This window comes from Malurus melanocephalus, unplaced genomic scaffold (genome assembly GCF_030028575.1).
Source record: "Malurus melanocephalus ecotype Western Australia unplaced genomic scaffold, MMel_1.1 scaffold_44, whole genome shotgun sequence".
Lineage (NCBI taxonomy): Eukaryota > Metazoa > Chordata > Aves > Passeriformes > Maluridae > Malurus > Malurus melanocephalus.
Genome location: NW_026623276.1, coordinates 1039745 through 1061794, shown reverse-complemented (window position 1 = coordinate 1061794; position 22050 = coordinate 1039745). Strand labels below are relative to the sequence as shown.

The window sequence follows — 22050 nt, the reverse complement described above, 5'->3', positions numbered from 1 at the left end:
AAAAGAAAACCAGAACAAGAAAAGGATGAGTTGGGCATATGGCCAGAGGCACATAGCCAGGGGGATTCCAGCAGGACTSAGCCACATGTCAGGCTGGTGACTGTCCCTCCACATGGCTGCCCCAGCCCAGTGCAGGATGAGGCTGCCTCATTCCTTGGAATGGCAGAGGCCAGGACCAGGACTGCATGGAGAAGCCATGCAGAGGAATGGCAAATAGTTTTCTTTGCTCATGGCTGAAACTGAACTCATGGATCTCTTTTTCTATTGTCATGCACATCTATTACAAAAAAAATATACCTTTTCCTTAACTTTATTCTCTTTTGTCTAGCCTTTACTCTTTACTTTTGAAACAATTAAAACAAACCAAAACAGCAGACAGTGTGTCAGCATTGCATAATTTGCCAGAGCTGGATGAATTTGCAGAGGCTCTGGTCCTAAGCAGTGAGGTTCCTTCACATTTGAGGTCAACCTTCACTCACAGACTAGCCCAGAGGACTTCACATAAACACAAGAGAGTTATAACGACACGCCTTGTAAGAGCCTTGGTTTTCTCTTTTAGTTTCTCCTCCAGTGGCCTGGCTTGTCTCACCACTGAACCCACATTACACCTGACTTGTGGTGAATCAGGCCTSCTCTTTGCTTCTGATTGTTATCTTTACACCAAAGCCACAGTACAACCCCAGGTGAAAGAGAATCTCTGAAGGAGGGGCAGAAGGAGGCAAAATGAAGCCCTTCAGCTCTTCCAAGAAGGTCAGTGCTCCATGTGAAATACAAACAGCAAAAAAAAMCCTCTAAAGACAGGCTGAGGTCACAGGAGTATGTTCCTGTGCCCACTGCTGTTGGGGAAAAAGGTGGTCAGAGCCATTAGCAGGTCTGTTGCTGCTAATTTTGTGTTTAAATGATGACAATAGAAACCTGAGCCAAAAGTCACCAGCAACTGTGGTGAGGCTCTGACTATTTGAAATTTTGCAGGGGAGAGGTAGGAGGAGCAAGCAGATGGTTGAGGAGAAAACAAAAAAAAAGTCAACAGTTGATTTCACTTGAGTCCTGATCCAAAGCRTCAATCAATGCTCACAAGGTGTTTAGCCTCAGATGTGTAACATCTTCTCTTTTTTTTTTTAATGAGAACCCCACAGTTTGTAGCCAACTTCTYTGTAACTGCAAAATACACTGAAATCATATCGAGTATGTTAGCTTGAAGTGTGAGTGGTGTTCATCTGCCTGTCACACATGCTGCAGCTTTTATCAGAAAATGATTTCAGATAAAACCAGAATATACTATACAATAAATAATTCATGGTGGAAGGGAAACCGCATTTCTCTCTATATTGGCATTTCACCGTGCAGCCGCTGAGCCACAGCTTGTTTTTATACAGAGCAGCAGACTCCATTTCCCAGCTAGAAACATTCAACCCCATCTGGTAGATTCATTCCCAGCTAGATAATACCCAACGTATCKATGTAACATACAAGCTACTGTCAAACAGCAGCGAGCCGTCTCCCCGAGACAGCTGTTCCGCACAAGGGCCGCATTGTCTGCAGGAAGCGCGGATCGTTTTACGTGGAGCGCCGGGGGGATGAGCCCTCTGTCAGCTGCCATGGCATCGAGAAAACCTCGCTCATCACACGTTCTCCTTATTTTGTTATCTGGCCAAACACATGCTGGGGATGTCAGGTTGAAAACAAAGGAGGCATTCCGTGYTCTGGTTATATTTCATTAGGGAAAGCAAAGCAAACACACCTCTTCTCCTCCTTTCCTCTCTCCCTCTCTTTAAAGTTTATAGATGTATGAAAAAGACGAGTTTTCAGGGCAGGGCTTGCAACAACCAGGCTTTTGTTTCTGGCACTGCTGAGCGGGCAGAGTGGCCCTGGCCATATGCTTTTCCTTGGCACCAGGTAGAGTGGGACGTGCCGAGCCGCAGCAGAAAGCCCTGTGCAGTCTCAATGGGAGGCAGCTGCCACGTGCCACAGCAGCTGACAGCATCACACCCAAATCAGTCCTGTGACAGTGGCTACCAAACCCAGGTCACCCTTTTCCTCTCATCTTTTCCATTTCCAATGGTCACAGGAAATGGGACGCACGTCATACGTGGTGAACAGACGCTTTAAAACTGTCTTATATTGAAGACACCAAGACATTGAGACAAAATTCTGTACAGATATGCATGTTCTGCATCGATCAGCCTTGAAAAATTCACTTCATGTTCTTTTCCTACTACTTTACTTGTGCACCAACTACCTTGGTGCACAAGTAAGATATTTATAGGTTTTCCCAGTATTATCACTTCATAGAATAACAGAATAATTTGAGTCAGAGGGGACCTTTAAAAATCATCTAGTTTCAGCCCAACTGCCATGGGACAAGGACATCTTCCACTAGACCAGGTTGCTGAAAGTTCCATCCAACAGAACCCTTCCAGGATGGGGTTAACTTTCCTGGGCACTGTTCCAGTGTCTCACTATCCTCATCAAAGAATATGTTTTCCTTATGTCCAGTCTAAGTTATTATGACAAAGATAAAGCAGTTGGATTTTATGGCTTCGACTTATAAACTTATTAACTGTTTGTTATGTGTTCACCTTTTTTTTTTTTTCAATCTAAAATATCATAGTTCATGATGTTTATTTCTTCATGTTACAGAAACAACAGAATCCCTTTTATTCTGATATGTGTTCAAAGAGATTTCTGCATTGATGGTGTGAGTTAAAAATTAGATTCAAAAATTCTAGAACTTGGACAATCTGGATCTATTTTTAAGGTCAAACCTTCTATATTTTTTCTTCAGAAGACATTGTTAGCCTGTTATATTATATAAATTTTGTAGACATATAAAACCMTTATGTATCTAAAAATTCAAGTTCTCTCATACTTGCCATTCAAAGTCAATTTCCAGTTGCTTACAATCATGTCTAACTTTGACTGTCTGGATCAAACTTTTTCATTCACTAGGTTGAATGTAAAGTTTCAGCAGAAACAGCTTACAAAATTTTTTTTTTCCAGTGGCTCTTTCTTTCCCTTTATAAATCAAAACCTTTACATTTCAAAAGAATTCAAACAATTCTTTTCTTAAGAGGGAGGGTTAGAAATTTTAAACAAGAAATTCTGAGCTGAAGTAGTAGTCATTGCTTTAGTAGAAGCTAATTTGGGGGTTGGAAAAAAATATTAGTTGTATATCCAGGAATATATGCTAGGTGTGYCTATATTGTGAAAAACTGGATTTTCTATATGCAGCTACTCCTTCATGTTCCCCAGAAGCTCCCTTCTAAAATTTGAAACAGCTTCATTCACAAGGAGCATGCTTGTAAACTCACAGGTTTAGCTCTGTCCAAAAGCTGACAGCGAGCAATGGTCCAATTTACCTCCTTGTAACAGAAGTAAATGAAAAAGACCCATTTTTACTGGGAGAAGAAGTTCTGGACAGGGAAGAACATGTTCAACCCTTCTGCCCTAATCAGAGTGAACAAGTGAGACGTGAACTACTGAACCCTCAACCCGCCTGAGTCATGATGGTTTATTAGACAGCCCCACTGCCTTATAGGTGGGTCAATATTGCTAACAGCAGTGACACCTGGGATGTAGTTTGCATGTGTGGGTTTTTTTATCACACAATATGAAGATGTTTTATTGGGATGATCAAAGACAAATGAGAACTGCACGGGAGATGAARGGAGGTTGGAGAGGGGAAGAGAGTGAGAGGACAACTTGGAAGCATAACTGAAATCTCTCAGTAGGGAGAAACATCTAAATACTCTTATGCCAATCACCATCTGAAAAGGCAACTAAAATATGAATTTAATTAAAAGGAACTACAATCTGTTAAACTATATTCTAAGGTTATGAGAAGTGATTTCAAATAGAAGAGTTAAGAAACATTAATACTACAAGATCCCTAACCACGTTCTCCTAATTATCCATTGAACTATRTAATCCCAAAAGCTAATACCACCGGAGTTTCAGAAGTGCTGAGCATTTGCATTCCCTGTCAGCTTTAATAAGGATTATTATATACATGCATACAGTCCTTTTGAGAATCACCACCATAGCTTCATTAGCTAAGTGAGAAAGGGCACAATGCAGAATTCACTGGAGTGAATTTGACCTATATTAAATAATTCTTTGCAGTTACAATGTTATTGCGTGTGGTTACTTACTGTCCTCAGGTAAGTTGTTTTCACGCTCTTCTCTCTCCATCTGTTGGCACCAACCCTCCATACGATCTCTCTCTGCCTGAAGTAGCTTCAGAAACCAGTGGCCATCTCGTGGGCACACTGATCTTTGAACAGCTTCCAGAGGATCTTCAGTAATAGAGTCAATCCATGGATCAGGAGGAGGTAAAATTGACGGATCAAAATCTGTCTCAAAGTCATCATCCACTGCACATGCATGGTAATGGTTTCCTGACCCTTGTATGCTAACAGTAGAGGTGCTTGCATCTCGGGAAAATTGTCTTGATATTTGTCCAGAACATGTATTGTCCTCTTGAGGGTCGATTATTTCAAAGTTCTCATGGAAATCCAGGTCTGCTTGCACGGCTGTTGTTACACTGTTAGATCGTGTAAACCTGCGAAAGCTTCGGGGAGCACAAACAGAAAATGTTTAGAAAGTTTTTTCTGGGTGACTCGGTATGGAAGGAYTTACTAAGATTCTGCCACTCTTCCTAAGACTGGCAGTCACACCTCTCAATGCTACATTCAAGTGTAGCATTGTTTCAGCATAAACTTTTCWTCTCATTGCAAGCAAACAAAGAAGCATCTCTCTTTTTCCATGCAAGCTCACTGTTTATTGAGACAAGGAGCTTTAATTGTTGTGTGGTTTAACAAAACCAGAGGCTAGCCCAAGAGACAGCTAGCAGTGTGCAGGATTTTAGGCTACTGACTAATGAAAGGTTAAAGGGCCCCAATTTTCAGAAGTGGCTTATCTTTCAATTTCTAAAACTCACACCCCTTTGAAGTTACACATCCAAACTCACGAGCCACATTTAAAAATCGTGTCTGTGAAACTGATAAGATAGTAATAGCAATGAGTGTTATACAAATATGATATTACACATTCCATTTATATAAAAAAGTATTTTTAACTTTAACTTCTATTTTTAAGTCAGATAAGCATTTCTATTGCTTCTTTGTAATTACTCTTCATAATTATATATCTGCTATCTCACAATTTTAGCACCCATTGCTGGTGTCCAGACATTTTGTTTTTAATATTCAACCTTCAGCTTCAAAATGATTTTYTCTTTTTCACCAAAGCTAGCATTCTGTCTCTGTCTGTGTCCCCCTCATTGGGATGGTTGCTCTCCTGTAGGTAGCTTCCTTTCCCCTCGCAGAGTTACCCTGTGTTGGGGCATCTGAGGACTGAGAACAGTCGTGAGAGTGAAGGCAAAAATAGGGGAGAGAGAGGAGGTTTGGGGGCTTGGGTAGGTTTTCTTGATGCAAACAGTATTTCAAATTCTGCAGTCCAAGGCATCTGAGGGGAAAAGGCTGACAGAGGAGGAGCACAGAGAAGTACAAGGAGTGAAAGACAATAATGCTGTTGTGGGGGTGGTAAYGAGAGCCCATTTGATCAGCAGTAATATTGGAGAGGGCATGAATGGAAAACAAGCGGGGCAGACAGCTATTTTGCCCCATGATGAAAAAGAAGGTAGAACTATAAAATACTTAGCATAGATGTTTCTGAAATCAGTGATGTTTAGGGCTCAGAACTGACATAGTTTTGAAACGAATAGGGACAGATTCCCATCTCCTCTTCTTACTAATCTAAGATGCCTGTGCACTCACACAACTAGAAGTTGGCCTCCAGTTTGTTCTCAATCTCACACCTACACTTGAAACTAGTGTTAGGACCCATTTTCCTGTGATATTTTGGCTGTTTTGCCCTYGCCAGTTCTGTTTTTAGTTTGAGCTCAAGCAGCAGTGAAAATGCTGAAGAGATGGTGGAGGATGCTGGGCACCATTTCACTTTCTTTAATTTCTTTTCCACCTTCCACTGAAGAGCAGTAGCCAATTARACAACTACAACTGACAGCAAAATTTCATCAAGTATATTTAGTCTGCAGTTGGTGAGGGAGCAGATGGAAGGATGCTGAGGGAGAATTTAATGTCCTATATACCTGGTGCATCCAGATAGCTCAGGAGGACTGCAGCAGACTTCAAGGAGAACTGTAATAGGTCCTGCTGATAGAGGAAATTAATGGCTGTTGATCTGGGGCTTTGAGAGGAGCAAAGCAAAACAGGAGTTGAGAAAGGTCCTCCAATTTAAAAAAAATCAACCCAATTCCTCTGCAGAAGAAAGTTCAAATTAACTTCTCAGCCATATCAACCCCAGGGAAACTTTAATAATAGATTGTGCACACGCTTTTTAAATAATCACAAACATTTTAACATGGTGCCTGCTGCTTGCAGTTCTTTTGAAACAGGCATTGCTAAATGATATAAAAGTCATGGTTGTGCCACTGTAGTTGTGTATGACATGCACCAGCMAACTGAAAAATAAAGAGTGAGCAGAATTCTTCAGCTTGTTAGTATTTATCCTCTGGCAAACAGAGGAAAGCATTCTGTTATGGACCAATACAGCAGAAAAAGTTAGAAAGAGAGGACAAGGATCACTGGGGTGGTGGAAGATCTACATCTAATGAAAGGAARTACTTCTTCACATCTTTACACAATGTGTAATTAAATTGCTACAGAATCCTGGAAAAACCGAAGGTAAAAATAGGTTCAAAGAGAACCTGATCAAATTCACAGGAAGAGACATTACACAGATGTTGTATCTGGCTTAGGAAGTCCCTGAACAACAGAATACTAAATTGGGAATGTCTGCTGGGAGAAGTGGTGCTTAATTCACACCCTTTATACTTWGCACTCATTCCTTTATACTTTTGCTAAGCATCTGCTATGGGCCCTTGGCAGAGAAAAGCTGTTACACTACTATTAGTGCTTGGAAACACACAAGCATTAGGCTGACWTTACAGTGAAAATCTATTGGTCCAATCCATGCTAGCTTTTTTAGAAATTGCTTTAGTTTGACCACCAACCTGACAAATCCCTTATCTGCACTGAAGTGCATGCACACCCACAAACATACACACACACAAACATGCGTGCCCATGGTTTTTTTTTGTTTGTTTGTTTTTTTTTTGTCATTTAGTCAGGGTTCACTGAGAACCAAGGCATTAGTACACAGTGTACTTTTCCACACCTTCCGTTGCACTGGAGAGAAAAGCACACACCTTAGTCCAGGCTTGCTCTTCTTTTTGTCCCTACCTCCATGTCACAGCTGCCTTCGGCTTTCTTCAGTGCCCCAGACTGTGACAGTCTTCTGTTTCAGATGACCACTTGTATTTTCTSTTAACACCCTGGCTTTTCAGACACCAAAACCAAAATGTGAAAACATGAGAATCTACTTGACAGGAGGACGTATTGCTGGAGGCTCTGCATTTCAAGTCTTTCAGCAGTGTGCTCTTACTGGGTTCAACATGAGCTAGTACCACCAAAACCAGACTCTGCTTAACAAATGGAATAGAATGACCTACTTTTTTGCCTTTGTTTAATCTATATAATAGCATGCTACAGGCTTGCTTGACAGTTTCTTGGCAGTCGATTATGTAACTTATCTGTCTTCAAAAGAAAAACAACTTGGCAATAGAATATAGCATCAGTTCAAAATTTAAAAAATATTTCCAAGGAAATGTACTTTGAATAAAATGGAAATGCAGGAAGGCACTTACTATCTGCCTGCATCTAACTCATCTATATAAAATGACTGAGATGATAATTTTAGTCTCTGACACAGCTTCCTCACTCACTTCCAGGATGTTTTACTCTTACAAAATACCATTTGTGTCCCACATGATCCATTTTAGCTTTGCTCTCAGTTAAAACTCCATACTAGAGGAGAGCTGTTGAAGCTAATGCCAAAGTTTTCTCTGCTTCTACCATATGAAGTATTCACAAGTCTACCTAAAAAAAGAAAAAAGTTCAAAACAGAGGTTTACTTCTGCTTACAGGCCTGACCCTTTTGTACTCAGTAGTGCCCTGCAGGCACAAGGTGTAATAATTACAGCTTCAGAGAACTGCAGCAGATATCTGGCCTAAGGTGCAGAAAGCCATGAAACCTCAGACAGGATAAACCAGTAYRGWGAACAACAGAAYGATGTGTTTTGAACAGCAGCATGGTCAYTTGTTAGCATTCAACTCTCAGCTTCTAAGTCTTCTTTGGCTTTCTTTTGCAAAACATGTTTACAATTCAACTTAGATAACTTATTTCATTCCTGAAAAAGACCCAAACCCAAAACCTCAGAAAAGATCTAGATTTCAAGCCAAATGATGCATGGTCGATCTCACAGGCATTTAGGTTAAACTCAGCCCTACTTTTCCCACTGGCAGTCCTCTATCTCGTTGGTGGGCTTCCCTTCTAGCGTTGCAGCTGAGTCAGCAGACATTGTACCGTGTTGTCTAATGGCAGGAACAACATTCCTGCTCCAACTCCATTCCTTAGAGCTGCTCATCTTCGTTCACCACATTGTTTTAAGCTGGTTGGTTTACTTAGTTTGTGTTTTTTTACCAAATGCTGGCCTTTGCATYGCAGAGCACAGGTGCTGGCTGGAGCACTCTGCCTCCCACCAGGGCTTGGTCTGGTCCCTTGGGCAGGGTGGCTATTGCCAACCAGCAGGGTGTGATCAGAAATTTAGGGCCAATTCTGCCAAGGTCAGGCTTCCAGCWGCCCAYCAGGGCTGGGAGCCACYRGGGCTGTGGGATTTCCTCGGATCATGGGCAGCTGTGGCCAGAGAAGGAGATCAGCAATGTCAGAGCCAGGGCCTGCCTTGCTTTCTGCTGATCAGAGCAGCAGCTCCTCCCCAAGCACGCRCAGGGTGGGAGGAGGTGTGGGGAGTGAGTCCCTCCAGGGTGGAACTGGCCAGAGGAACTGGACTCAGTTGCAGATCTTCAACCACATCAGGTTGGTCCAAGCCCAACCTTGAATGTTTCCAAGGATGGAGGATCTATGACCTTCAGAATTTTTCACTGGAATGTCTTCGCCCATGGAAAACACTGCTGAGAAAAGCCAGGCAAATAGTTCACAGAATCACAGAATATTCTGAGTTGGAAGGGACCCACAAGGGTCATCAAGTCCAAGTCTTAGCCCTGATGGGGACATCCCCCAAGAGTCACAAGATGTATTTCCTGCTGAGTTTACCCAAAATACAGATTTCAAAGTCCTAAAGAGTGCAGAGTTGAGAAGTTTGAGTTAGACTGTAGCACTGTTGTGCAGGGAAGACACTAAAACCTGAGTATTTTTTGTTGGACACTGAGTAACCAAGCTCAAAAACCTACATGAAATAAACAGAAAAATGTGGCTTTATATAGTAGTAAAATCCAAAGATGTGAGGGCTTTTTTTCCTGAAAGAGACAGCACAGTGGTTTTTTTGGTTGACTGTTTGCTTTATGTCATCATTATTTCAAATTATTCCACTTTACACCAAATCAAGAGRTCTCCTGTCTAAGACATACTTTTGTCTATCAAGATATGGGGGCACCTTCCTTGGTGCCACAGAAACCAGAGAAGATGGAGAAGGACCATCTGTCTACTGTAGTCCCCATGGCAGGGCTCTTACTCCAGATGCTACCATTGTTTCAATATTCAAAAATGTGGTGGTAAATCAAACACATTTGTGATGGCAAATCAAGTACAATTACCAGATGGTGGTATGTCTAGATCAATAAACAAGAMAATTTTGGGGGTTGAGAATGTAATAGGAGATCTTGGGCAGAAAAGATAAATTGCAAGGGCGACTAAAACTGATTACAGAGCTGTGGGACTGAAAATCCCTTGTTCACGAAGAATGCATGCTAATTGTTCTGGCAGAATATATTGCTTCATTTTTTTTCTGCTTCAGTAGGACTRGTTGACTTCTAACAACTCAATTACCTTCTGTAAGTGAGGAGGGTGGTCCCTTGAGGTCAAGAAGAAGTTACAGGTATAGAGAAAGAACAAACRGAAATGGGCAGAAATGGAAGTGCCCTGAGATTGCAGGGATCCATTTCATTAGGTACACATTTCAAAGCTGCCCTGGAAGGAAAAGGGAAGGAACATACTGCTTAGGGTTTTGTCAGCATCATGGGGAAGGTCAGGTGAGATAAAAGAGAGGTAAAAGTAACAGCAGTAAGATCATGAGGTTGAAAGAAATGCATACCAGTTTCTCTCCAAGAGGATGACTGGACAGAGGCACTCTACAAATGCTAGAAATCACAGAGCTGCAGGTAGGGAATGGGTATGAAAAAGATTATTGAGAGCAGGCAGCATAAAGAACTGAAGATAAGATGAATAGCAGCAATGTATCCAGCTGTAATGTGGTCAGGTAGCAGCAGGCACATTTATCCTTTGAGCAGCACAAGAGGAGGAGGCGGACCGAGGCATTTGTCTTGGCAGGAGGCCCAYGTTACAGAGAGTGAAAGGCCAATGAAAGGTCTGAGGCGAGATGGAAGATTGAAKSGAGACAGCTCTGAGGARAGAGAGCTCTTCTGTCCTCTGAAGWTGCTCTGKTTTTGAATTAGATCAAGAAATGGAGGCAAAATGTTTTCCTTACTTGGTCCCAGCACAGAAGCAGTAATATTTAAAAGGATGTGAGGAGGTAAGATTTCCTTGTATGAGAATGACAATTATGTGAGATGAGGGAAAGGGGAAGGAAAGAGCAGGAAGCCAAGAAGAGGACTGAAAGTTGTGGTAGGTTTTTGGTGCATTAGCCAAAGCGCTTTCTTRTTTCATAACAGTGTACTTACTAGCTTAGTCTGAAAAGGAAACATAATTTACTGTATTTATCTTTTTCTGCTATGTCATTATTCTCATTTTATATTTATTTAATATTTCTGAAGCCTGGAATATTTTTAAAAACATGAATGTCGCAGAGATTCAGCTAAAAAGGGCTTTTCTGAGGCTTTGCAGATGTTATAGTGCWGGGGCAGTGAAGAATGTACTGTATTTACAATTCTATTCCTGTAACAGATAATCAATACATTGTGCTCTGCTGTGTTAGGGGGGAAAAAAGAGTATGAGTGCCCAACTGTGATGATAAGCCCTTTGTGCCTTGAGTGCACACATTTTCTAAGGATTAGGGGCTGTCCTTTATCAGCCAGTTCACTTCTGAAAGTCCATGATAGATTGCTGYTTGCCCGTCTTCTCCAAACAGCAGCAACCTCAACTTTATCAGCAAGGAAACCCCCAAACTCAGCTGTCAGTGWGTAATGCAGAAATATTTCTTTCTCAGGACAGACTCCCACAGGCAAATCTTACCTTCTTCTCTGGAGCAGTAAAAACTGCAGTAAAAAGAGGACTTTGGAAGTAAGGTATTTACAAACAGCCATTTCTTTATTTCTTTGCAGGGAGGGGGAGGGTTGGGCTTTTGGGGCAGTGATTTCCTTTGTGCTCGGGCTGAAGTGAAATGGTCCTTCAGCATCTATTCTAATGGGCTCATTTGTCTAGCRCTGGAAGAGTTGTGGGTAAATGGGGCTAAGGTCTAACATATAAAGAAATGTCTGCCAGCAAGAGATGTTTTAGCAGGTTAATGAGGAACTTGGTAACAGCCTAGCAGGGTCATTGCAAAATCACATCTCTTTTGCTGAAATCACTTGAGCCTTTTATAACCACAGAAAATACTTTGCTACTTTACAAGATTTGGTTGAATTGAAAATGGTATCCATAATGTGTCATTTTGGAGTGTTTTTAGCCGATGTAGGAAAAATGCAGTGTGAAAATTGACATCTCCTCTCGCTCCTGCAGTCAGCAGGCCAGAGATGGGGAGAGGGCTTGAGTTCAGTGAGCTCAGATTTGCTGCACCCAAGTTTTGAGAGATTGCAAGGATTATTCTACCCTCACTGACAAGTCACACTGCACCGTGGCTTCTCCTACAACACAGCAGGGGACTGAGAGTTATAAGAAAGCGGCTCCAGCATCCAGAAGTTACACCGTGCCCAAGCAGCCTGAGAAAAGAGAACAAAGACTTGGGTGGGTGCTTGGAGCCACAGCAACATTGGGCAGGCCTGCACACTCAGAGACAAGGGGAGAGTCTGGCTTTTCTTCAGCCACGGAGGCCAGTTTTGGGAAGGAAATAAGATTTGCAGTTGTGGTCAAGCACTCTTTGCGTCTCTCCAAAATGTTATGCACAGTTTTGCTGCCCTGCAATGCAACTGGAAATTTGTCATCAGAAAGAAACATAACCCTTAAAGACAGCTGCTCTAGTCTATTTTTTCTTTTTAAAGGATATTTGTTTACTAATTCAGGATATACTGCAGATTGTAGGGAGAACAGAGTTTTACAAGCTTGCTTTGTAATCTCGACTTTTTTTGCAAGGGAGCAATTGCAATGCAGAGATGTCTGGGTGAGATACCTGAGTCAAAACATTCAGTTTGGCTCTGATAGTGCACTGCTGCATGTGGCTGAAACTGTTCTGCTGAAAAACAATGTAAACTTTTCTCCACCAATTCTATGCTGCTGCAGCCATCCTGAGATTAATGCAAAACTGTCCACTGTTTAGGTAGATTTTCTGGGGAAAAAGAGATTATTAAAAGAATATTAAATCACTTCTCTTCCAGTTCTCTCTCTGGTCCTGAAAAATCCTGACAAATTAAGAACTACAACCTTTATAAGACTCAGTTTTTCAGCTGGGTGATCTAATAATTCATCCAGGAAGCAGGTTTATGTGGTCACATGTGCAGGAACTAGGGCTCTTAAAAACTAGTTGCAGCATAATTATTTACTTTAGAAAAACAGWATTAACTTTTACTCACCACTTCTCCTCCTCTACTTGAACTCCTATGGACTGGAACTTACTGGWTGCTTTATTGTCACCTGGTATGATGGCTTCTTCAGCACCATCAACCTTAAAAAAAACCAAAACACAACAGATAATTAGAATGTATTTTAGCAGAGATATCACCCAACTACTTGCAGTTTCTATGCACCTGCTTGTACCATGAGTTCCTTCATCTAATCAGTTTGTCTGTGGTCTGCTCATTTCTGATGTTATTAGTGAAAGTTTACTGTTCTTGTTAATCTATAAAGCATTTATGATACGACAATATTCAGCCTGCAATGTGCAGATGGATTTTATCCAGTATTTCATTGAGGCTGGATGCTCACATTTGTCAGAGCACATCTCTGGGCAGTTGTAATTCCTGGAGCACAATACCACTTGTTCGATTTTACCTTTTATCTGTACGTGCATGCATATGTGAACTCGTGTCAAAATTACGTGTTTATTTTGTTTAAATACTCGTGACTCAAATCAGAGCACTGCTGAGATTTAAAGAGAGCAGGTATGAGTCTTAGATGCATTTTCTTTACTGCTTCATCACGCCAATAGGTGGTCTCAGGAGGATAGGCAGGAACTTTATACCACATCTCCATTTCCATGAGGAGATTTACACCAATCATATAAAGTTAAAATTTAACCACAGATGTGTCTTTGAGCACAATCACAATATTCTGGGTCCAATCAGTGTAGTTGTTAATTCTCAGTGCAATTCTCAATAACATAGATAGTCTTAACAGAAAAACATTTTCCAGCAGACAGAATTTTTGTGCCACAGCAGTGTTATGAAGTGATCTGTTACTCAAACTGACCATGGGTGTGCAAAATCTCCAGCTGTAGCTGRTGGCTGTTCCACCAGCAACTTCTTGTTGAGACCCACTTGACCAGCCTATGCTGGAAAAGTTCTGAATGAGGGACAGGAGTTACAGAAGCTGTTTGTGAGGTGAGATACTTCCCTGATACTGGGGGTTCTGTGGAGATAAACACACCTTAAATCCCGTAACTGACAGCGTGAAGCAACCTTTTGATGGGAGGGCTTTGCTTAACTTTGCTTGTTTGCTCAGCAGATTTACAGCAAAGGCTTGCAGTGTCCTGAGAGTGACTGAGGGGTGTAGAGGACACACATGGGAGTTCATCAGAAGTGCACACTAGGTTTATTTGGCAGAGGAGGAAGCAAACTAAGAATGTACTTCTGGCTAATGCAGCTTGCCCTGCTCCACAGAGATGGGTCAGACTATGATGGAGGTGTGTGCTTGGTCTGAGTTTAGACTCAGCGTGAGCCAGGCTTTAGAGTCAGTGGAGAGGGGCTGACTCTGTACTGCCAGTCAGAGGACTGACAATGTAGCTGCCTCCTTTAGGGCAGTTGTTTGTAACAGAAGCATTTTCTGGCACCAACAGCTATTGTAGGGTATTGCTACTCGCACAGCACCCCTTCAGCTGCACCACCGTGAGTGCTTGTGCAACGATGCTGCAAAATGGATCTGACAGCTGACTAGTGAAGTAATTTTCTTTTATCTGTGAAGCCTGTCTGACTCTAAAAATCTCATTGATGCGCATAGTTGTGAGGGTGGGACCATGCACAGGCAGGAATCCTGTAAGGCTGTATCACTGCTGAAAGTTTTGCTTCATGTCATCCCATCTTTAGGGATCTCCGTTGGTTTGTACACAAATCCCACCCTGGCACACCCTCACGTGCCATCCCCAGCTTTCATGATTATTTCACGTGATTATATTGGTCATCTGTAAACTTCAGAGTTTGAGAGGGAGATTGTCAAAGGCTTGAAGAGAATTTGGAGCCCTGTTTTCCTCAGATCTCAGGAAACTGAGGCCTCTATACCTTTCAAAAGCATCTTTTGTTACTTGCAACACTACCTGAAAAAGAGACAGCAGGGAGATGGTCTCTCAAGTACCATGATTCACTTTACTGTTGTTCATTTTGGCTTCTACAAACACAGAAATGATCTTCTTGTACCCATTATTTTGCAAGGTCTTTGTCTTCTAGGTAGTCTTGGATTCTCTGATTGGTGAAATAAGGGATTACAATAATAAAATGTCACCTAAGGCTTGGCTGGGAATGGGAATGAGTAACAGAGGAGCTTTCCTCTATCCCTGTCCTACCGGGATCTTGCTCCTGTGTTTACCACTGAACATCAGCCCTTCTTTCAGAATATAGCCCAAACAAACTGCTGTGAAACAGTAAAAGTCTACAAAAAAGGCGGTGAGCTGAACCCGTAGTCAATAGTTATTACTGCCCTTCCAGGAAGAAGTGAGAGAAAAGTCACAGCTTCTCCAGCAGCTAGCCCTGGGATGGCATACTTCAGCACAGCACCTCTCATCTATCTCATCAGGCTGATACAGAGATTTCAGGGTAAATTCTTAGGGCTTTGCTAATCAGATAAGCCTGTCCAGACACATAGTGCTGTGCTTACAACCACCTTCTGCAAGGAAAAAAAAAAAAAAGTCTTCTTGTGAAGGCCAATAAGCTCTGGATTGCTATTCTATTTGCTTGGGATTCATTTCCCWTCAAAACTTGTGTTGCTTCTCAGTGATTTTAAGTTGAAGTACTTTGTTACAAAAGCTGATCCTGAAAGCAGATAGTCAGGAGTCCTATGCACATAATTTTTTTTTTTTTTGGGGGGGGCGGGGGTTGGGTGGGTGGAAAAGATTAATTAAGAAAGCAGATTACATGGGTCTGGTTTATTTACTCTTGTCCTTTCTGTAAACAGGAATGAACTTTGGCAGGTTAGTTTTCTTGTTTCATTCCACTAGAAGTAACAAAATGTAATTTTCTTTAACAAGGGCAAATCAGAAGGAACTTACCTTCTGCTCTTGAGTCTGAGGTAGGAACAATGCTGCCTCATTCAAGTGGCTACCAATCATTATGAAACGCATGAATAAGCAGCGACAATTAATTCAGTGAGGCGGGTGAATTTTTTTTTTTTTTTTGGTGATAGTGTAATGTAAATCATTGTTTTACACATTCCCTTTCAATGATTTAATTCATGCCTTTCTGACCCCTGCTGTGTTATGATTCATAGATTAGTGCTCATGTGTGTAATTCAACAGAGCTGAATAACAAGCAGCACAGAGACTCAAACAAATCCTTGCATCTGATGTATTTATGATAAATTAGGAAAACATCATTAGWACCATGCAGAATGATTATGCTGATGCAAGTTCTACATAGGTACCTGTCAGRACAAGAAGAAAAATACACAAAACATTGTATAATGAGCAATCAAACAGACGTAGAAATCCCAAAACAATGGCAGGCATATAATCCATGCCATGCACTGTACCTGTATTCCAATAGATAAACATCTGTTTTTCTTGAAGTGATCCTTCTTCCTATCTTCTACTGCAACAGTGGCAATGGTTGTGGTGGTGGTGACAGTGGCAGTGTTGTTCCCTACGTGCTGGCTTGCAGGGCCGTGGATCTGCGCATTGGCAGCTTCAATAGCAGCTGTCAGCGCCTTCATACTGTCCAGGCTTTCCGTGGAGTTGCTAAGTCCAGACTGRCTGATGATATCTCCCCTCTGCCCGTGCCCATCCATGTAGGCATCCTGGGCAGACTCCGTGCTGCTCTGGGCTGTGATGGAAATAAACGGCTTGGTGGTCGTTCTCGGTGGGACTGGAGGCGGCGTCTTCTTGTAGGTGGTAATGCAGGATGACACTGGAAAAAACACAGGAGAGCTCTTGTTTTATTGAGGCTGCAGGGAAAAGGGATGCAWGTGTGATATCAAAGCATCAGTAAGCATGGACAGAGCACAGGTGAGGAGGAGGCTGTTAGCCAAAGAACCCCCAAAAGCTTCGGTCCAAGTGCCATAGAAATGCTTTGCTTATCAGTGTCTTCTGTTCCTCCTACATGAGTGTCAGGATTGCCAGTAGGGCAAATAGGGAGAGAAAGTATCCATTTGCCAACTTTCTCCTCAGTCTTTTTAGGATTGTTTAAGTTTGTAGATTGTCTAAGTTAGTAGACAGTAGTCCTTCCACCAAAATGTTTGCCTCTGCTTATGGCTCCCAAACAAGATTCACAAGGATAATAAATCTCCAGCCACCTATCCTAACTAAACTGTACTTCAAGAAGTTTTTCTACTTTTATTGCAATTGTTTTCTGTCTCTCTACTCTGATGCAGAATTTCAAATTGCATTTTTCTGATGASATATTCCCAAGTCATCCTTTATCAAAGTTTGTTAACACTCACCATGCTTGGACTTGTGTTTCTTTCTATAAAATATCTCACTTGTTGCACAATCTTCTCAAATACTTTAAAATGCTTTGTAAGCTGCTGAGGATATATTTAAAATAACATTTTGCCATGCTTAATTTCTCACCGTAAATATAACATCAATTCTGGAAAAAAATCACTTTATTTTACATGCAGGGAGTTCGTGTAATGAAGTCAATGGCTAAAACCTGCCAGTCAGTGTAATTACAGATGCTTGCAATAACAAAGACTTTAATAAAAGTTCATATTTKGAAGGCCATTTGAAGGCCACTCTCTTTATAGTCAGAAGCTTGGCTTGAGGTCCCCAGTTAAAACTATTGTTCTGTAAACACAGAATTACATCCAGAAAGCACTACATGGAGATAAAAAACATCTTCCTTTAAGGGTTAGTTGGCAGCTCTGCATTACTGAAGTCCTGGAATGCTTTCAAGGGAGGAAAGAAAGTCCATTAAGAACAAAAAACAACYATGATATGCTCTATTTTTTAACAAAATAAATGCAGGCATGAACCTGTGCAAAGTTCAGACACAAACTTGTTAACATAAATTCTTATTAACAGTAATCATATGGCAAGAAATGATTCATCAGAACATTTTAATTGGCAGACGTCTATGCCACCCACATAAAAGGTAACTCTACTACAGCTGTTCTGCTCTCTGTTTGCACTGTATGTGCATGTCGAGCCAGAAGCCATTATGGTATTAATTTGACTAGCTCACATCCATATGCCTYATATCTCCCCATAGCTGTAGGAACACTTACAGCRTGAAAGGTGTTTCCAGGGCATGAAATCACCCAGGATCTTTTTAAAGGACTCTAGTGTAAGTTTCTGATAACGTGTCTGAACCTATGTCAAACACGTTGAATGCTAATGGAAAAGAAGAGTGTTTCAGGTAGTGAGGGTTTTGAAACTATGATTCACTTCTGAAGAATCAAACAGAAACCACCTGAGAGATGGCATCTCCTGAGAGATGGCTAAAAATGGACTTGTCAAATTTTAACTCTGGGGAAATGAATAGTTACTAGGGGTTAAAGTTGTTTTATAAAGTGCTCATGACAACATCGATACCTGGAACCAACAGAAAGCAACAGAAAGTTTTACAAAGGGCATTATGAATGTTGTGCTTTTCTTCATTGGCTTTGATGTTGTCAGAAAGCATTTGTTGGGACTGCACATGCAGGTAAATCAGCTGCTGTTGCTGCAGCACAAGCATGTACTCAGGGACTCACGGAGAATTGTGGAGGCTGCTGCTTGGGTCAGGATACCCCAGAAACACTCCAGGGTGGTTCCTGCTCTGGAGAATGTTCTCCAAGTTGTGGAAATCCAAACTGAAATTCAGCACAGAGGAATTCAAAGCACATACACACGCATGTATCCAGGTAACGCTTKGGGAAGCTGGTGCCAAACTTGTCTGATAGAGGTTCGTGTGCAGTGCTACTTTGCTATTCAGCAGAGTATAAATCGTTCAAAGTTTGAAATATGCTAGGCAAGGTCACTGGGGACCTTCTGGGGACATGCCAGCCCCCTCAGTACATCCTAGCACGACACTYAAGTATTATTTTTCTTACACAGCAGAGAGGTAAATGATAATGAACCACGCTTGAAAAGGAGTCTTAGTTAGAGAGCATCAAAACCAATGAGCAGTGCTTAACAAGATGGGTCCCCACATCACTGGGCATACCCCACTAGAAAGAAATTCAATAGCAACTCTCTATTGACAGCTACCATGCTCTCTGGACACAGCAGTACAAATACAGAATCGCCTGATTAAGTTGTCTTTCATTCTGTCGGTAAATGTACTCAATGAGGAGTGTAATCCACACTGCAATGAAAGATGTTTGCACTCAGCTAATTAAATCTGAAGTTATTCTTAAGAGCGGCAGAGAATTGACAAGTCATACGGTGAAATTGTAAAGAGAAATAGCAAAACGTTCTTTTAGCAAGTCAAAACAAATCCTCGGTTTCCCGGAGTCACGCAGCACATACTGTACAGCTCCAGAGAAGCAGAGTGTGCAAGTCATAAAAGAACCCCAGGCACTTCATTACTGGAAATGATGTAAGCTCCTGCCGCTCCTCTGCAGAAACGACAACAAAACAAAGCCGGGGCCGCCGCCGCGGTCGGAGGCAGCTGCGCTCGGTGCCGGGGCCGGCAGAGCGCTCCGAGGCACRGCAGGGAACGCACTCGGTGCGACAGCTCTGCTCCGTGCGCTCTCAACAACCTGGCAATGGTGTCAGGGCAGCCTGAAGGATCTGCGGCTGCTCGAGTGGCCACGGTTRTTTTAAACGCTAAGCTGCTTGAAAAGCCAAAAGAGTCCTCGCTAAGACAATTGTCAAAAGCTTGGCGCTGCCCTTGCCCAGCCGGGACAGCCGGAGCGCTCGGTCTGTGCAGGGAGAGCGCATCCATGCGGTGCTGTGCATTCCCCTGCGGGCAAAGGAGCAAACTCATCTCTCCAACCMTCCTGCTGCACACACGGACTGCCCGGCAGCAGGGCTCACAGGGACAAGCCTACAGGATCACGGGACACGTGGAAAATTTGGAGAAATCCTCACTTCACACACAGGGAGCTTTCAAAGGGTTTTGCAGATGAAAGYCAGTTTAATGCGCATAAGGAAGTGAATTTAAAGGGCTGTATAAATTCCCTGATAAATATGTTCTTGGACATAGATCAAGGAGTGAAGTTCTGTACGGAAACTGATCTGACTGGAGAATCAAGTAGTCTCGTGAATCATTAAAGTTGTTTAGATATGGAGTTAATCAGAAATATCTTTTTCTGAATAGTAAAAGCGTATTTGAACCATCAGTTTGACACAACAGAGACTAGTTTCCACAGTATTTTGCAGAGATCACATGCTGCTGAAGCAGGTACACATTCCTCTCCTAGGGCATATGCGAGGTTTAATCCAGAAACTAGTTAAGTCATGCACAAGAGTGTTCAGACAGCCAAAGTACTTTGAATCAGGCTCTCTGTTTTCAGTGCATCACTCCTTCAGGTTATGCTCGCCTTTTCCTTTTGAACTTTGTCCTGTTTCTGTGGACTGCCTTCAGGTTACAGTTTAATCCCAAATACCAGTGAAAAAAACCACTTTCTCCAGATGAAAAAAAAAAAAAAAAAAAAAAAAAAAAAAAAAGAAGCCACGGTGTTTGTCCTCCTAGCCAGTATTTCCAAACAACTAGCTCATGGAACAGGAATTTGGAACAGGGAGTGTCAACCACCCAGTTCAGAAGGAAGTCTAATGATAAAAAAAAAAATAATCCCAGATTGCATAATAATAAAGGCTTGAATTTGAATGTTTCATTGTAAGAGTAATTCAGTTGTTTAAACATGCTCACTAGGGGAGATGAGCCCTGGGGAACAAACATCAACATGCAAACACAAATTTTTAACTGAGTGAATGGGTGCTCAGGAGAACCCCAAGGCAGATTAATATTKGTGAAGGGATCAAATTCATGCAGTACTTTGAACAGTGCAAGTGATGAGACACATCAGCAATGTCTAACTTTGCAGTCTCATACAAACTTGGTTAACAAGAATAAATGAGAGTGCAAATTTAAAATTAAGTAACATAGTAGTGTTCTGGGAAAAAGCATGAACTCCACAATTTGCAAGGAGCAACAAAGGACACAATTTTTCCGGGCACAAGAAAGATGTGGACCTGTTGGTCCAGAGGAGGGCCATGGAGATGATCAGAGGGTTGAAGCAGCTCTCCTGTGAAGACAAGCTCAGAAAACTGGGATTGTTCAGCCTGGAGAAGGATCCAGGAAGGCCTCACTGTGGCTTTTCAGCATCTCAAGAGGCCTTATAAGAAGGAGGGAGAGAGACGTTTTATATGGGCAGACAGTGCCAGGACAAGGGCAGTGGTTTTAAATGTGAAGAGGGCAGGGTTAAATTAGATGCTAAGAAGAAATTTACTCAAAGGGTAGTGAGGCACTGGAACAGGTTGCCCAGAGAACTTGTGGATGTGTCATCCCTGGAAGTGTTCAGGGYCAGGTTKSATGGGACCCTGAGTAACCTGGTCTATGGGTGGGTATCCAGTGGGTATCCWTGCCCATGGMAGGGGRTTTGGAAYGAGATGATCTTTAAGATCACTTTGAACCAAAACCATYCTATRATTCTGTGATTCTAACTTSTACASAACTAAGCACTGGGATAAAAAGCAGGAGTTCTTCCACCCTGCACAGATGGACCTGAGTCTTCTGCTTTACTGTCTGCTAAATGGATGTGTCAGCAGCAGTGCTCTTGCACCTCACACAACTGACACACAAAACACAGAGAGGGGCACAACCCGGCAGACCTAAGCTTCAGCACTGCAGCCCCAGTTTAGAGGTGCAGTGCTTGTTTGGTGCTCAAATCATATACTTGTTTCCTTATTGTGCTGAGATTTGGGGARAATGCTTGAAAGTAGGGTTTCAGATCCTGTATTTTTATTTTTACATGCAAAAAATTGGTGTGAAAACAGAGCATGTATTATCTTAATAAAAACCTAAGCAGATGGCTTCTGAGGATGTAGAGATTTACTGTTACAGAACTGAAGCAAAGATTTTTATAAGAAGTTTTAAAGTGCCCAAGRGAATAATACCACAGTGAATTATGGATGTCATTATCCCAAATGAGAACTACTGAAATCTAGATACCACACCATCAGGAATTCTGCCAAGGCCGAGCTTTTTCCAGACCTCCCTCACCACCGAGCTGATACCTTATTTGATGAAAGCCTAAGCTTCACTGGCTTAGGAAACAGGCAAAASACATAACTAAAATSCTGCAAAAATTTATACAAAGTATTKAAACTATTTTTAYGRCACACAATAGCRCCACAGATTTAATATCCCGTGTACTCAGAGGCTTAAAGACATTGCTGGTGACCTTTTCACAAATCTGGACATTTTTGTGTGCAAGTAGGGTGCCTCCTGCTTCCCAGCAAGATACAGTGAAGGATCTCCTGAAGGTGAAACTAAATATGGCTCATCCTGCATCTCAAATGAATTGAGTTGGAAAATCTGCATGTGCATACCCAGT

At 42.0% G+C, this 22050-nt stretch overlaps 1 protein-coding gene across 1 annotated transcript in view; it reads right to left on the bottom strand.

Moving 5' to 3' along the window:
* The window catches only part of DLGAP1 (DLG associated protein 1), a 134397-nt gene that overhangs the window by 10584 nt on the left and 101763 nt on the right, over window positions 1–22050 (bottom strand). Inside the window, exons 5-7 of the mRNA XM_057364895.1 lie at window positions 16102–16475; window positions 12780–12871; window positions 4152–4570 (exon numbers count right to left, since the gene is read on the bottom strand). Coding sequence (XP_057220878.1) covers window positions 4152–4570; window positions 12780–12871; window positions 16102–16475 — 885 coding nt within the window. The remainder of the gene's footprint in view (window positions 1–4151; window positions 4571–12779; window positions 12872–16101; window positions 16476–22050) is intronic.